At 38.9% G+C, this 14,610-nt stretch overlaps 1 protein-coding gene across 1 annotated transcript in view; it reads right to left on the reverse strand.

Moving 5' to 3' along the window:
• PALMD (palmdelphin) overlaps positions 1-14,610 on the reverse strand; it is a 71,590-nt gene that overhangs the window by 20,008 nt on the left and 36,972 nt on the right. Inside the window, 1 exon segment of the mRNA XM_020999665.2 lies at positions 11,797-11,921. Within this exon segment, the coding sequence (XP_020855324.1) occupies positions 11,797-11,921 (125 nt within the window).

Below are 14,610 nucleotides of genomic sequence, written 5' to 3' on the forward strand. Positions count from 1 at the left end.
ACACACACACACACACACACACACACACACACACAGAGACAGAGACAGAGACAGAGAGACAGAGAGAGAGACAGAGAGAGAGAGGGGAAAGGGAAGGGAGGAGGGAGGGAGAGAGAGACACAGAGAGAGACAAAGAGGCAGACAGACACAGGCGCTTGCGCGCGCGTACACACACACACACACACACACACACACACACACAGAGAGAGAGAGAGAGAGAGAGAGAGAGAGAGAGAGACAGAGAGATAGAGAGACAGAGAGACAGAGAGAGAGATGCATTTTGGGGATCCATGGAAACTATTTCCCTATAAACCTGTTTTTAACCTTGAGGATCTTAGCTAGATGGATTACCATCCCATTTTAAAGGCTATCAGAAGTGTTATTTTTTAGTCAATTGCTTTCAAATATTTTACAGGCATACCATTGTAAGTTAGCCTTTTTTCTATTGGTTAAAAAAGAACCTCTTAAAAAGGTATTTATAGGTTGACTGTTGTTATCATTGTCCTTACTTTCCATACTATAATGTTATCCAGAAGCTTTATGCATTCAGTTCATTTTGCTAAATATTAAAAATAGCCCCCAATTTAAAAAACAAATAGCAACAACAAAATAAATAGAATGTACAGGATTTTTTTTTTAAAGTAGGGAATGAGCCTTTGGGAAATAGTGTTTTCAAAGACTCTGTTGGGATTGGAAAGCTTCGAGGTGCCTTTTTTTTTGGTTAGCAAGGTAAAAAAAATAACCAAAAATACTAACCAAGGAGGAAATGCTGAAAATTTGATAAATCAGTTAGTGAAGTATGGATGATGAACAATGAATATGACAAACATAAAATCACGCATATAGAGTTGGAAGGAAACTCAGAGGCCATCTAGTCCAATTTCCTCATTTTACAGATGGGGAAACTGAGACCAGGGGAGGGTAAATGAATTTCCCATATCTCACAGATGCGCAGTAAATTGTATAGCTTCATGCCCCTAACAATGTTTTCTGTACCTAGATACTAGCAAAGCTTACTCAAAAGAAAAACCAAATGCTATTTATGCTTTTTAAAAACTCACCAAATACCTAACAATTCAATACTATACTGATCATGCTATTGCTACATAGCTGCTCATCTGCCTTCTCTTCACGGGATATTTGATAGAACAAGGAGGAACAGAAAGGCAGTAGTTGGAACCTGACATTTTTCATGGAATGCTTCGCATGAATTTGTTGCAACAAGTTTCATTTTAGGCATAAGTCTGGCCTGCAATAGTGGCTAAGATTGTGAGGCAGGGACTATATTTTGATAGAAAATTGTAATTGGTTCATTTCATTGCTCTTGGACACCTTTTTGAAATGAAAGCTGTCTTGCTATTCTTGTAGTTTTGGGAGAAGAAAATGCTTCCCCGTATTCTTTGTGCTGAATTCCTTTTCCAGACTACTAAATATTCCCGTCTCATTTTGAAGGAAGGTTATTTCTTGAGTTCTGGGTGACACGACTGGCTCGCCATCACTCATTATCACAGCTTACTTTGAGGTTTGCATTCCTTTGTAGTATCAGTTCACGTTTAAATCAAGAGCTCTATATGAATCTTCATTTAGTGTAGGTGTCTGTGGAAAGCCCTTTTGAATTTGGAGCAAATGGAAACTTGCTGAAAGCAGACAAAGTAGCTGAAAGGTACTTTGGCATAGTTAAAAAAATTCTTACTTGAGAACACTTAATCATAAGTAGATTATCCTTCTAAAAAGGAATACAGCGTATTTACCTCATTCTCCTTGGCAGCTAACCTTTTGCATTTTATGCCCATGACATTTATGTCAGGCACTCTCTGAGCTCCAATTAGAGCCAGAGGTCTTTGGATAGATTTCAAGAAGGGAAGTGTCGAGGGTGGGGGGAGTTTGATACAGGGCAGTTTGTCAGGGGAAGGTCATAATGAGCAAAAATGTAGCTGGGTCACTCATAGAAACCATGGCAGAAGCAGCAAATGGCTGTAATCATGATACTCTGGAGTTTTCCAGGTCATTGGCTGAACCAATTCAGATGCTTTTCTGTTATTTGATTGATAAATGAGTGCAAGGATCACTTTAAGCCCAATTTCAAAGCAAATCCTTAGAACTGTATTGAATGGACAATGGGATCACGAGGCAGGTTTTTGTCTGTGTACACAGTAAATTAATGTTGCACAAGTGCTTCAGCTGTTGGTCAGTCATTTCAGTCATGTCTGATTCTTTATGATCTCATTTGGGATTTTCTCGGCAGAGACACTAGAGTGGTTTGACATTTCCTTCTCTAGCTCATTTTACAGATGAGGAAACTGAGGGGACCAGGATTAAGTGACTTGCCCAAGGTAACATACTTAGTAAGTGTCTGAGGCAGAATTTGAACTCAGGAGATGAGTCTTTCTGACTCCTGGCCCAGCACTCTATGTACTGTGTCGCCTAGCTGCTTAGTTAGAACTTTTGCCTCTCCCATAAATTGTCTTATATTTACTTTGTGCACATTTTGTGATTTAAAAAAATCTATGAAAATGTTGTTTTCCCTTACTAGAATGTAAATTCCTTGATGACAGGCAGTAATTGATTTTATTTTTGCATGTGGAGACATAGCACAGAACCTGGCACAATATACACACTTGTTGATTGTTGATTGGTTTATTTACTTAATCTGCTAATTTAATTGGCATCTGTGAACCTTATCCAAAACATTGGATTAGGTGCTTTTGTCTTTGCATGTCTAGTAAAATAGTGCATGGCACATCGTAGGTGTTAATAAATACTTATTAAACGAATTGCCATTGCTGAATCTCAGGGTATATCTGGGATCCAGAGTGTGTTTTCAGTAAAATTTTCCACATTGGGATTTTTATATTTAATGTGTTAATCAAGGCACCTAAGAAAATACTGAATGATATCCTAGGGACAAGAATTGAACTCTGGGAACCATGGAAACCAACTCTCTGAAATAGCGCCTGTCCTTGAAAGAGAGGAGAAGATGAGTAAACAGAATGGCTTTTTTAAAAAAAGGTTATGTGTGAGTCAGAAGTCCCTGTTAATACGTTTACTATGCTGAAGTTTCATGTGAATGCATACAAGAAGTGACGCAAATAAAAGTGGAACTATGTCGTGGTTTGGGACAGATACCCAATAAAGGGCAGTGCTTAAGGCAGCTGGTATAAAAGTTCTCTGTATGAGTACAGCAATATTCTTAGATCTTTTATGCGTCATAAATAAGTGATATCTCTATTATTTAATCCAGATAAGCTTTGATATACTTTGAGATTCTTTCATTTAAAAAATGTGAATTACCTGGCAAGGTTAGCTCATTAGTTTTCAAAGTCCTATGTCCTATAACTATGGGCCTGTAGGGTTAGAAGTGATGTCTAATATATTCCCTAACTTCCCACAGCTTACACAGTCCTGAAACTTGAACCTTCTAGACCAGTGGTTTCCAGCCTTTTAGTAGGAGATCCATGCTTTAATTTCAGAATATTTCACAGTCCCCTTCCCTCATCCTGGTAAGGTAATAGTCATATTTATATAATCCATTGATTGAAAAAAATGCATAATTGACCAAAGCCCATCATGAATTCAGTGACACTTTACAGTGAATTTATATTTTATTAATCACAACAGCATCTGCATTCATTTGAAAAATAGTAAAATGTATGAGAGATTAGTTCAGTCTACAAAAGATCTTTTGGCATATTTATTATACTGAATTACTTAATGAGATTCCTGATGTGGTTCTGTAGCTTTCAGAGATGGAAAATCTAGTTGCAGGAAAAAAAGTTTGACTTGAAATCTATTTCCACATCGTTAAGCTTGTTTGTTTCATTGCAATAAGTGCACATAGATTTGTAGATCCCTTGAAATAATTTACTACTTTCTGCTCTAAGGAGTCCAGGACTGGTAACCATTGCTCTACACAGAGTCATTCATTCTCTAATTAAATAAAAACCCTCCTCTCTTCCTAATCTTCCAGTTACCCTACTTGAAACCTAGGTGTCAACCTCTACTCCTTACTCTCTTAAATTCCTCATATTTAATTAGTTACCAGGTCCTGCGAATTCTACCTTTGCAACATCTCTTGTATATGCCCCCTTCTCTCCCCTGACACTGCCACCACCCTGGTGTAGGCCTTTAGCACCTGACATTTGGACAATTGTAATCATCTGCTGATTGGTCTCCCTGCTTCAAGTCTGTCCCCAATCTAGTCCATTCTTCACTCAGCTTTCAAACTGATCTTCCTAGAGTTTGAAACTGACCATGTCATGATCTAGTCTACAAACTCCAGTAACTCCCTATTACCTCCAGAACCAAATATACAATCCTTTGGCTTTTAAAGTCCTCCGTAACTATACTTTACTCCCCTCTACATCCTCTAAAACTCAGCAATGCTGGCATACTTCCTGTTCTTTAAACAAGACACCCTGTCCTTTGATTGTATATTTTTGCTGGCTGTACCCCATCCCTAAAATACTCTTTTTCTTCATTTCCAACTCTTGACACCACCCAACTCGGCCAAAAGGCACCTTCTGCAAGAAGCCTTTCCTCTCCTCCTTAATGCTAGTGCTTTGCTTCTTATTTTGAAATTATTATAACCTACCCCAATTTTCCTATATATGTACACACAAACACACATATGGATACAATTGATTAATTTGCTCATGGTCATGCTTCTAATGTCAGAGGTGAAATTTGAATACAGGTCTTCCTGAATATAGGCTTATATTTTACCCATTAAGATAAATGAGCTCAAGCATTGAAAAGTCAGGTGGGTGAAAATCTGACACTGCTACATTACTCTGAGGTAATATCAAAGGTGCTATTTTGAGGCTTATCTCTTAGCTGAGAGACCTGGCAGAGTGCAAATGTCACAGTCAAGTAGGTACCTAAGTCAGGAGACAAGTTGCGGTTAGGGTTTTCTGTTTAAGACGGGGAGAGGCCTCTCCTTTCTTCAATCGGTGTATTGCTATTCAAAGCCCAAAAGAAATTATACTTCATTAAAGTTGTAATAAAAACCTTTTAAGCAGGGTGGGTTGATGCCTAGGAGAAAGATTGAATTCCCCAAATGACATTCTTTAGTAGTTTTAGAAATATTATCTGAGAAGAATAAGTTCAATTATCAGGAAAAGCTGCTTTGGCAATGTGATTCCTACCCTACTGAGTAACATAAGAGCTGCTTAGAGGTCCCACGCAAAGACATTTTTGACTCTGCTATGCTGCATGTTCTGTTCCTGGTAAAACTGTGTTTAACTGGAAAATCTCCTTGTGAGGCCTTTGATGACTAGTCATTTTACCAATTCAAGTCCCCTCCAGTATTGTGATAACCTCCTAATTGCCCTACCTGCCTCAAGTCTCTTCACTCTGCAATCCATCTTCTCTACCCAGCTGCCCAGAGGATTCTTCTAAACTATGTCTGATCATACTGCCCTGCTTCTCAATGGTTGCCCATTATTTCTGCTGTCAATACAAACTCCTCCATTTGGCTTTTAGAGATCTTTACTGCCTAATGCCAAATGACCTTTCCAGGCACATTACAAATTACTTTTTTTTAATGCACTTCGCAGTCCAGCCCTCTTGCTCCACATTCTTAACACTTGCACTATCTCCCATCCCTTTGACTTTGCACAGGTTGTCCTCCATGCCTAGAATATAGTTCCTCATCTTTAATTCGTAGATCTCTAGCTTCCTGCAAATTTTAGCTAGTGTTACCCTTCAATTTGGAATCTTTCCTATTTCTCCAGCAGCTAGGACCATCTTCCCTTCAAGTCATTTATGTGTGTGTGTGTGTGTGTGTGTGTGTGTGTGTATATGTATGTCTGTATATATATATACACACACACTACACATGTATATGCATGTATATCAGCATATATACATAGTACAAAGTGTATAATATATACTATATATGCATATACCATCTAAGCACATAAACTATATATACATACACTATATATATATATGCTGTGTAGATATGCATGTACATATATATACCAGCACACACATATACATATATACATAGTATTTATATAGTATATGTATATATAGTGTATGTGTATACATATGTACACACATATACATAGACATGCACATGCATATACACAGACATACATATGTACATGCATACATACATACACACACTCATTCTGTCTCTCTGGATATAATTTAAGTCGCTCATAAGAGGATGCTTTTTTTTCTTTTTTCTTTTTCTAGCCCCAGTGATGTGTATATAAATAATGCCCTAAGAGGCAACCGTTTGTATCTACATCACCAGAGTCTAACAGTGTCTGGTATATAGTAAGTGCTTAATAAATGCTTGACTCTCAATTCAACTCTACTCAACAAGCATCTATTAAGTGCCTACTATACGAAACGCTCTGTGCCAGGCACTAAGGATACAGAGACAGAACAAAACAAGAAAAAACTAGCCCTCTCCCTCAAGGCTGTTCATTTCACAACAATATAACTGTGACCAGGGTATATTCTAGGCATAAAGTATTCTGGGGATGGATTTTAGATACTCTGTCCTTGTTAAAGTGTTGGAGATGGACAATTTTAATCTCCACTAAAAGGACACTAAACCTAAAATAAGAGGAGGAGAAGCAATGAGCAAAATACTGCTGAAAACTTAGCAAAATAGCTGGGGGGGAAACACCTCTAGTAATGGCAACGATTTAGTCTCTAAAGGGTAGAGAAGCAGACAGTACTTCAAAGGTCTCCTACACAGGAAAACCTTGTTTGGCTCCAGAGAAGTTGCTGTTTACTCTGATGTGAGCCCCACCCCTTGGGGTAAATAGGTGCCCTAAGCCATTAGCAATGAAATTTGAAACATGCAAGTTCTGGAGTATTTAGGCAGAAGCTAAAAGCAGTCTTGGGTCTGAAGAAAAAGCACCAGACTTATTCCCAGCCTTGTCCAAACCTGTTAATGCAGTTTAGTGAACTGTAGCAGCTTTGAAAAAAAAAAGTTGAATCCAGAGGAAGTCATCATGAGAAGACAAGGAAGGCTCTGAGAAGAAGGCAGAGACTGTCTTTACTTCTGTAAGTGTATTGAAGCATTCAGTTTAGGCTCAACTCAATGACCTGGCCTCTGAGCTGGAGCATAATGGGAGAGAATCCCTAGGCCAGAATAACTGTGGCAGTAAGTGATGTGGGAGGGAACCAGGTGGCTCAACGGCTAGAGTGCTAGATGTGGAATCCTGAGACCTGAAGCTGAATCCTGCCTCGGTAGTTGTGAGAACTAAGCAAGCTTTTAACTCCTTTTAGTCACCGTTTCCTCATCTGTAAAATAGGATTACTAACACCTGCTTCATAGGGTCATTGTGAGAATCAAAAGGGATAACTGTAAAATGCTTTATAAACCTAATGCACTCTATAGATGGTAGTTATCACTTATTATTATTGAGTGGTGCAGCAGCCACAGTGGTTCAGCAGTTATTTCTAAGTGCTCAAAAATTTTTTTTTCAAAAACAAAGCTAGGTAGACATTGTTTACTTTTATTCACATAGTAGAATTTCTTAGAAACAGTTGAACTGGAAAACATTAAAATGATAGTAAAATTTCTAGAAATTACATTTATAGATGCATTTTTAAAAGTTTGTAGAACTGAACCTCTTTAATTTTAAACACGTAAATCAATACATTTTAATGTTTATGTAATATGTGCATATGTATTTCTCTGTCTGTTGCCTCTTTTTGTGTCCCTAGTGCTTAGCACAAACCTGGTATACAGTAGGCACTTAATATATTTATAGATTAATTGATCCTAGCTGGAGGTGACAGTGAGTTCTTAAAGGCTGTGTGGGAATGGATTATAAGATTTGGTAGGTTCTGTCCACTTGGAAAAGCTTTGACTATTGGCCTAGTGATTGTCTCTGCCTGTTGTCTGAGGACCAGCCTAGCTAATATTAAAGAGGTCTCTCACCAGAAGTTTGACTATCAGATAGTGATTTTTAGCGGGGCTCCAGGTCAAGAATACCTGCCTCCTCAGGCATGGGACATTCACTGTCTGCACCAGTAGAACACCAATGTAATCATGGATTTTTTTTTAAAGTGTCTGAAGAAGAGCATGTGTATCATAGATGTGTAGTAATGATACTAATACCTAATATTTATATAGCACTTTAAGATTTGCAAAGTGCTTTATATATATATATTATCTCGTTTTATATTCAACCACAACTCTGTAAGGTAGGTGTGTTATCTCCATTTTGCAGATGAGGAAACTGAGGTGTAGAGAGGTTAAATGACTTGTCTAGGATCACACAGCTAACATATGTCTGGGACAGGACTTTAACTCAGCCCTTACTGACTCTACATACTGCTCAGCTGTTTGGGTAACCTACCCCTTGCATATCTCAGAATCATGACATTTTAAAGTTGGAGGAGACCTCACTGAATATCTAGCTCTGCCCATTCCCTGCCTCCCCACAAAAAAAAAAATCTCCATTTCAACCTACCAGACAAGTGGTCATTTAGTGTTTGCTCAAAGACTTCAATGAATGGGAATCTGCTGTCTCCAAAGGTAGATTGTTTCTTGGACAGCTCTAATCCTTAGGAAGCTTTTCCACCATCAAGCCTGAATTTGCTTCTCTGTACATTTCCCCCACCGTTTCTTGTTCTGTCCTCTGCACCCAGATAGAATGAAGCTAATCTTTTTTCTAAATGATAACTCTCGGCATAACTAAAGACAGCCATCATATCTCTGAGCCTTTTCTTCTCCAGGCTAATCATTTCTAGTTTCTTCAACTCACCTTCATATGGCATTGACTTAAGATCCTTCATGACCTGGTTGCCTTTGTGGAAACATTAAAAACCTCTGAAGATACCAAGAAGGAATATTTTTCTTGTTTCAAATCCTTTCCAGACCTTTCCCTAAGGTTCCAGGAATAGGAATTTTAAAGGTGATAACTAAACTTAGAGGTTATCTAGTTAGGATCATTGTCTTCCCCATGAATGACTCTATGAGGCATCTAGGGGCTGTAAATTCTTCTCCATTAAGAAAGGTTTAGGCTGTAGGGGTGGGGAACATGCTGCCTTGAGGCCACATGTGGCCCTCTAGGTCCTCAAGTGTGGCTCTTTGACTGAATCCAAACTTCACTGAACAAATCCCTTTAATAAAAGGATTTGTTCTGTAAAACTTGGATTTGGTCAAAAAGCTGCATGCACCCAAGGACCTAGAAGGCCACATGTGGCCTTGAGACCACAGGTTCCTCATCCCTGATTTAAGATATAGATTAAAGAGAGGAAGTCCCTTTGATTATTTCAGGTCACCTGTGACCAGCTTGAGGGTAGAGGGAAAAAGCCCTTGTGGGGAGTGGTCAAAGAAAGATGGGTAGTTTTAAAAGGATTGTACTTTATGAGTTTTCAGAAAGGTTAAGGGATTATTGCTCTATTAGTTGAAATATGATGTTAACCCCAAGTTGTGTTTTATCATTTTATCATCTTTTTCTTGTTCAAAGTTCCTATAAATGTTAACTAGAATTGTCTTGTGTGAGAGAGTTATCTGAAGTTATGGGTAGATGATGTCAGTTTGGGCTTTTCTCTTTTTAAGCTAGAAATGCTTGGTTTTAGAATAATGTTAAATTCATAAAAATGTTTCTGCCAGATATGCCTAAAATGCAGAAGATAGTATTTTTTCTTTGACATCCTTCTTTGTACATCCTTTTTTACATCTTTTGTATAGTCCTTACCAAAGATGCGTTGGGGAGGTACAGCTTTGCAATTTCCCTTTCTGATTTCAAGTTGTGAGGTTATAAGTGATGAAGAAGTGGATGGCAAAACTACAGAGATAAAGTATGGATGAAAATTTAGGAGGAAGCATCTATGAGTGGACCCAAAGTCTATATTGGCTGTTTTGCCACAAAGAGGGATTGAGTACTTCACTCTGACATTTCTTTTCCTTGAGTATATGTGAAAATATGTCTTCTTCCATTCCCTCATCCTTCAATTTTTTGGATACAGCAACTGTCAGACACCATTCACTGAGATTTCATAGAGAGATTTCAATCTGCATCAGCAAAAGGAGAACTCACACCAATGAAATCCATGATTTTTGAATTCTTTTAATGGGGGACAATCTGGTATAAATGACTAAGGAGTCATGGTTCTTACCTTCCATTTTATTTTGGTGCTTGGGAGAATGGCTTTTTTAGATAATACTATTAACACTACTACTTTCCATTTTAGCCTTTCAAAATACTTTTATATCCCCTGTCTCATTTTAAATTCATGCATACAACAGTTTTCTCCTTTCTTTTCTCCCCTCTCTTCCCTTCTCCCTCTCCCCTTTTTTTCCTTTCTCTCCTCCCGCCCCCACTTTTCCCCTTTATATCAATTACTTTGGAAGTGTATGGTCACCCAGCCCCTCTACTAATAGGCATGGGAGCTTTTACTTTTTCTATTTACAATCGAGGCATCTCTTATCTGCCTCCTTCAGCAGCCTGGTGGCCCCCAGTTGCCAAGGGCTGATCAAATTAATGCAAAACTAAGCATGGACACCAGATTATTCAGTTTTAGCTCACTGGAGCTCAGAATTCTCAAGTGAGCCACTAGCTTCAGCCTCCTCAGCAACACGGATTGCAGGCCTGTCCCACTATACCTATCCTGCAAACAGGTTTCTAAAGACCTGCCTGTCATACCTGAGGGTGACTGGTGGGTTGTTCTACTAACATAGAGATAGTCTATCCAGAAGGGGGTAAATATTGGTGACTAAATGATCCTGAAAGCCAAAGGAGGCTAAGAGGATGTATGAAGCCAGTGGAAGTATTCTAGTCACTAATGCGGTGATTGGGAAAGGCTATGGGAGAGATGTGTGGACACAAAAGCCTTTATATGATACATTCCTGTGCAGATTTTTTCATCTCACTTGTGAAGCTCAGCTAAAGTTTGGGGTTCACATTTTCCTTGCTGTGGCCTTGCTATGCATTCCTTGTCTTTTGTAGAAACCAAAATGGAAGATCTGATTGTGACTCATGATTGGTTATTACACTTAGAATCATAGAAATGAATGGACCTTAAAAAGAATATACGTCAACTGCATTTTACAGATAAGGAAACAGGCCTGATGAGGTTAAAATGAGTTGTCTCCATTTGGACAGTTAGTTAGCTAGAGGGCATATGAGAATCAGGAATTTTCTCTGAACCTCAGCCAATTTTTTCATGCTTCTCAACTGAAGTCAAGATGGCTAGGTGGTGCAATGGAAAGAAAACTGGAATTGGAGTCCAAGGACCTGGGTTTGAATCTCGTCTGTGCTTCTTACAACCTATGTGACTTTGGGAAAGGTATCTAGGTATGTAAAGTCTCAGTTTCTTCATCTGTAAAATGAGAAATTCAGACTAAGTGGACTTTAAGTTTCCTTCTATCTCTAAATCTTATGGTCATCGAAACAGCTAAGCAATGCGATGGATACAGTACTGGACTGGCACGAGGAAGACCTGAATTCAGCTCCAGTCTCAGATGGTAGCTGTATGACTCTGGGCAAATTATTTAATGACTGTTAGTTTCAGTTTTCTGAACTGCAAAATGGGGATAATAATAGCACTTACCTCCCAGGGTTGTTGTGAGGTTCAAATGAAGTAATATTTTAAATTTAATTCAATAAACATTAATTAAGCACCTACTATGTTCCAGCCACTGTGTTAAGTAAGGTCTGGGAATGCAAAGAGGTAAAAGATAGTGTCCACCCTCAAGGAACTTATGACCTTATTTTAAAGTGCTTAGCACAGTTCCTCACATATGGCAGGCACTTAAAGATCTTGGTTCTTTCCTTACTATGAATATGTGGAATCTACCAAAAAAACAGGCCATACCTTAAGATGCTCTGCTCTAGAACTTTGGTTTGACGCTGGTCTTGTTGATTTTGCTTCTGCATTTCCTCCTGTTCTTTTCCACTGTTTATTCCATCCAGGAGCCATTTCTCCCTCAAGGCCTTTTTCTGATACCAGAGAAGAAAGACAAAGATGAACTCTCAGGTTAGTTACAAGTTTCCTTTGCCAAATTAAAATTAAATGAGAAGAATCTGGGAGATGACTTAGTAGGTTAGAAAATTTTCAGTTCTCCAAATTTCTTCTGCAGAAAAAGACAGAACATTGCCTCAGAGGGAATGTAGAGCAGGGGAAATAAAAAGTCAGGGCAAAGCAGTTCTCCTTAGACAATCCAGGAAGACCGCAGGAAAGACCCCCCACCTCCAGGGGCTTGAGTGAAGTACAAACACCTCCAGGCCAACTCTGTGGAATCAACAAACCACAGCTGGGGTTGGGAGGCAGCCTTAGAAAGTTTTGTCTCATGGACAGCATGGAGTTTGAAAGCTGAGTTGGAGAAGATTGAAGGACCTTCCATTCTTTTTTTTTTAATATAAATTTATTTATTTTTAGTTTTCAATATTCACTTCCACAAGTTTTTGAGTTCCAAATTTCTCACCCCTCCCCCACCCCAAGATGGCATGCATTCTGAATACCCCTTCCCCTGGTCTGCCTTCTCTTCTATCTCTCCCCCTCCCTTCTCTTATCCCCTTCCCCTTCTATTTTCCTGTAGAGCAGGATAGACTTCTGTACCCCATTTCCTGTATTTCTTATTTCCCAGTTGCATGTGAAAACATTTTTTTAAAACATGTGTTTTTAAAACTTTGAGTTCCAAATTTTCTCCCTTCCTCCCTCCCCACCCACCCTCATTGAAAAGGCAAGCAACTCAATATAGGTTGTACATGTGCAGTTATGCAAAACACTTCCTTAGTAGACAAGTTGTGAAAAACTAACTCTATTTCCCTTCATCCTATCCTGCCCTCCCATCCATTCTATTCTTTCTTTTGACCCTGTCCCTCCTCAGAAGTATTTACTTCTGATTACCCCCTTTCCCAATCTGCCCTCCTCTCTATCACCCCCCTGCTCTCTTGTCCCCTTCTCCCCTATTTTCCTGTAGGGTAAGACAGATTTCCATACCCAATTGAATGTGTATGTTATTCTCTCCTTAAGCCAAATCCTATGAGAATAAGATTCCCTCATTCCCTCTCACCTTGCCCTGTTTCCCCTCCACTGTGAGAGACTTTTCTTTTCTGTTTTTTTTGTGTGAGATAATTTACCCCATTCTACCTCTCCCTTTCTTCTCTGAGTATCATCCTCTCTCATCCCTTAATTTTATTCTCCAGATATGACCCCTTAATCTTCAACTCACCCTGTGTCCTCTATCTATCTATCTATCTATATATACATACATATAATTTTATTCCTTCAACTACCCTAATACTGACAAAGTTCTCATGAGTTACAAATATCATCTTTCCATGCAGGAATGTAAACAGTTCAATCTTAATAAGTCTCTTATGATTTCTCTTTCCTGTTTACCTCTTCAAGTTCCACTTGAGTCCTGTATTTGAAAGTCAAATTTTCTGTTTAGCTCTGGTCTTTTCATCAGGAATGCTTGAAAGTCCTCTATTTCACTGAATGACCATTTTTTCCCCTGAAGGATTATACTCAGTTTTGCTGGGTAGGTGATTCTTGGTTGTAATCCTATCTCCTTTGCCCTCAGGAATATTATATTCCATGCCCTGTGGTCCTTTAATGTAGAAGCTGCTAAATCTTGTGTTATCCTGATTGTGTTTCCACAGTACTTGAATTGTTTCCTTCTGGCAGCTTGTAATATTTTCTCCTTGACCTGGGAACTCTGGAATTTGGCTACAATATTCCTAGGAGTTTTCCTTTGGGGATCTCTTTCAGGAGGAGATCTGTGGATTCTTTCAATTTCTATTTTGCCCTCTGGTTCTAATATATCAGGGCAGTTTTCCTTGATAATTTCTTGAAAGATGATGTCTAGGCTCTTTTTTTGATCATGGCTTTCAGATAGTCCAATAATTTTTAAATTCTCTCTCCTGGATCTATTTTCCAGGTCAGTTGTTTTTCCAATGAGATATTTCACATTGTTTTCTAATTTTTCATTCTTTTGGATTTGTTTACTGTCTGATTTCTCATAAAGTCACTAGCTTCCAATTGCTCTGTTCTAATTTTTAAGGAAGTATTTTCTTCAGTAATCTTTTGGACTTCCTTTTCCATTTGGCCAATTTTTCTTTTTAGGGCATTTTTCTCCTCATTGGCTTTTTGGACCTCTTTTGCCATTTGGGTTAGGCTGTTTTTTAAGGTGTTATTTTCTTCAGTATTTTTTTGGGTCTCCTTTAGCAAGCTGTTGACTTGTTTTTCATGATTTTCTTGCATCACTCTCATTTCTTTTGCCAGTTTTTCCTCTACTTCTCTTACTTGCTTCTCAAAATCCCTTTTGAGCTCTTCCAAGGCCTGGGACTGATTCATATTTTTCTTGGAGGCTTTGGATGTAGGAGCTTTGATTTTGTTGTCTTCTTCTGGTTGTATAGGACCCTCCATTCTTGAGGGATGCCAAACACAGCTGTGCTGATCAGATACATCCTGGACTGTGATTGTGGGGAGAAGGAGCTAGCACACACCTGGTGAGTGTAGTAGCAGAGAGGCATGGACCCTGCTGACTAGGCACTTGCAGGACAGCAGAGTCCCTTGTTTCAGTTCTGGGGCAGATAGGACGCTATAGTTTGCAGCCAACAGAGGGACCGCAGGGAGCAAGAACATTTGCGGGACAGTGTGACCAGGGGCTTTAGCCATGGC

Source organism: Phascolarctos cinereus, unplaced genomic scaffold (assembly GCF_003287225.1).
Source record: "Phascolarctos cinereus isolate Bilbo 61053 unplaced genomic scaffold, phaCin_HiC Scaffold_5;HRSCAF=322, whole genome shotgun sequence".
NCBI classification, from domain to species: domain Eukaryota; kingdom Metazoa; phylum Chordata; class Mammalia; order Diprotodontia; family Phascolarctidae; genus Phascolarctos; species Phascolarctos cinereus.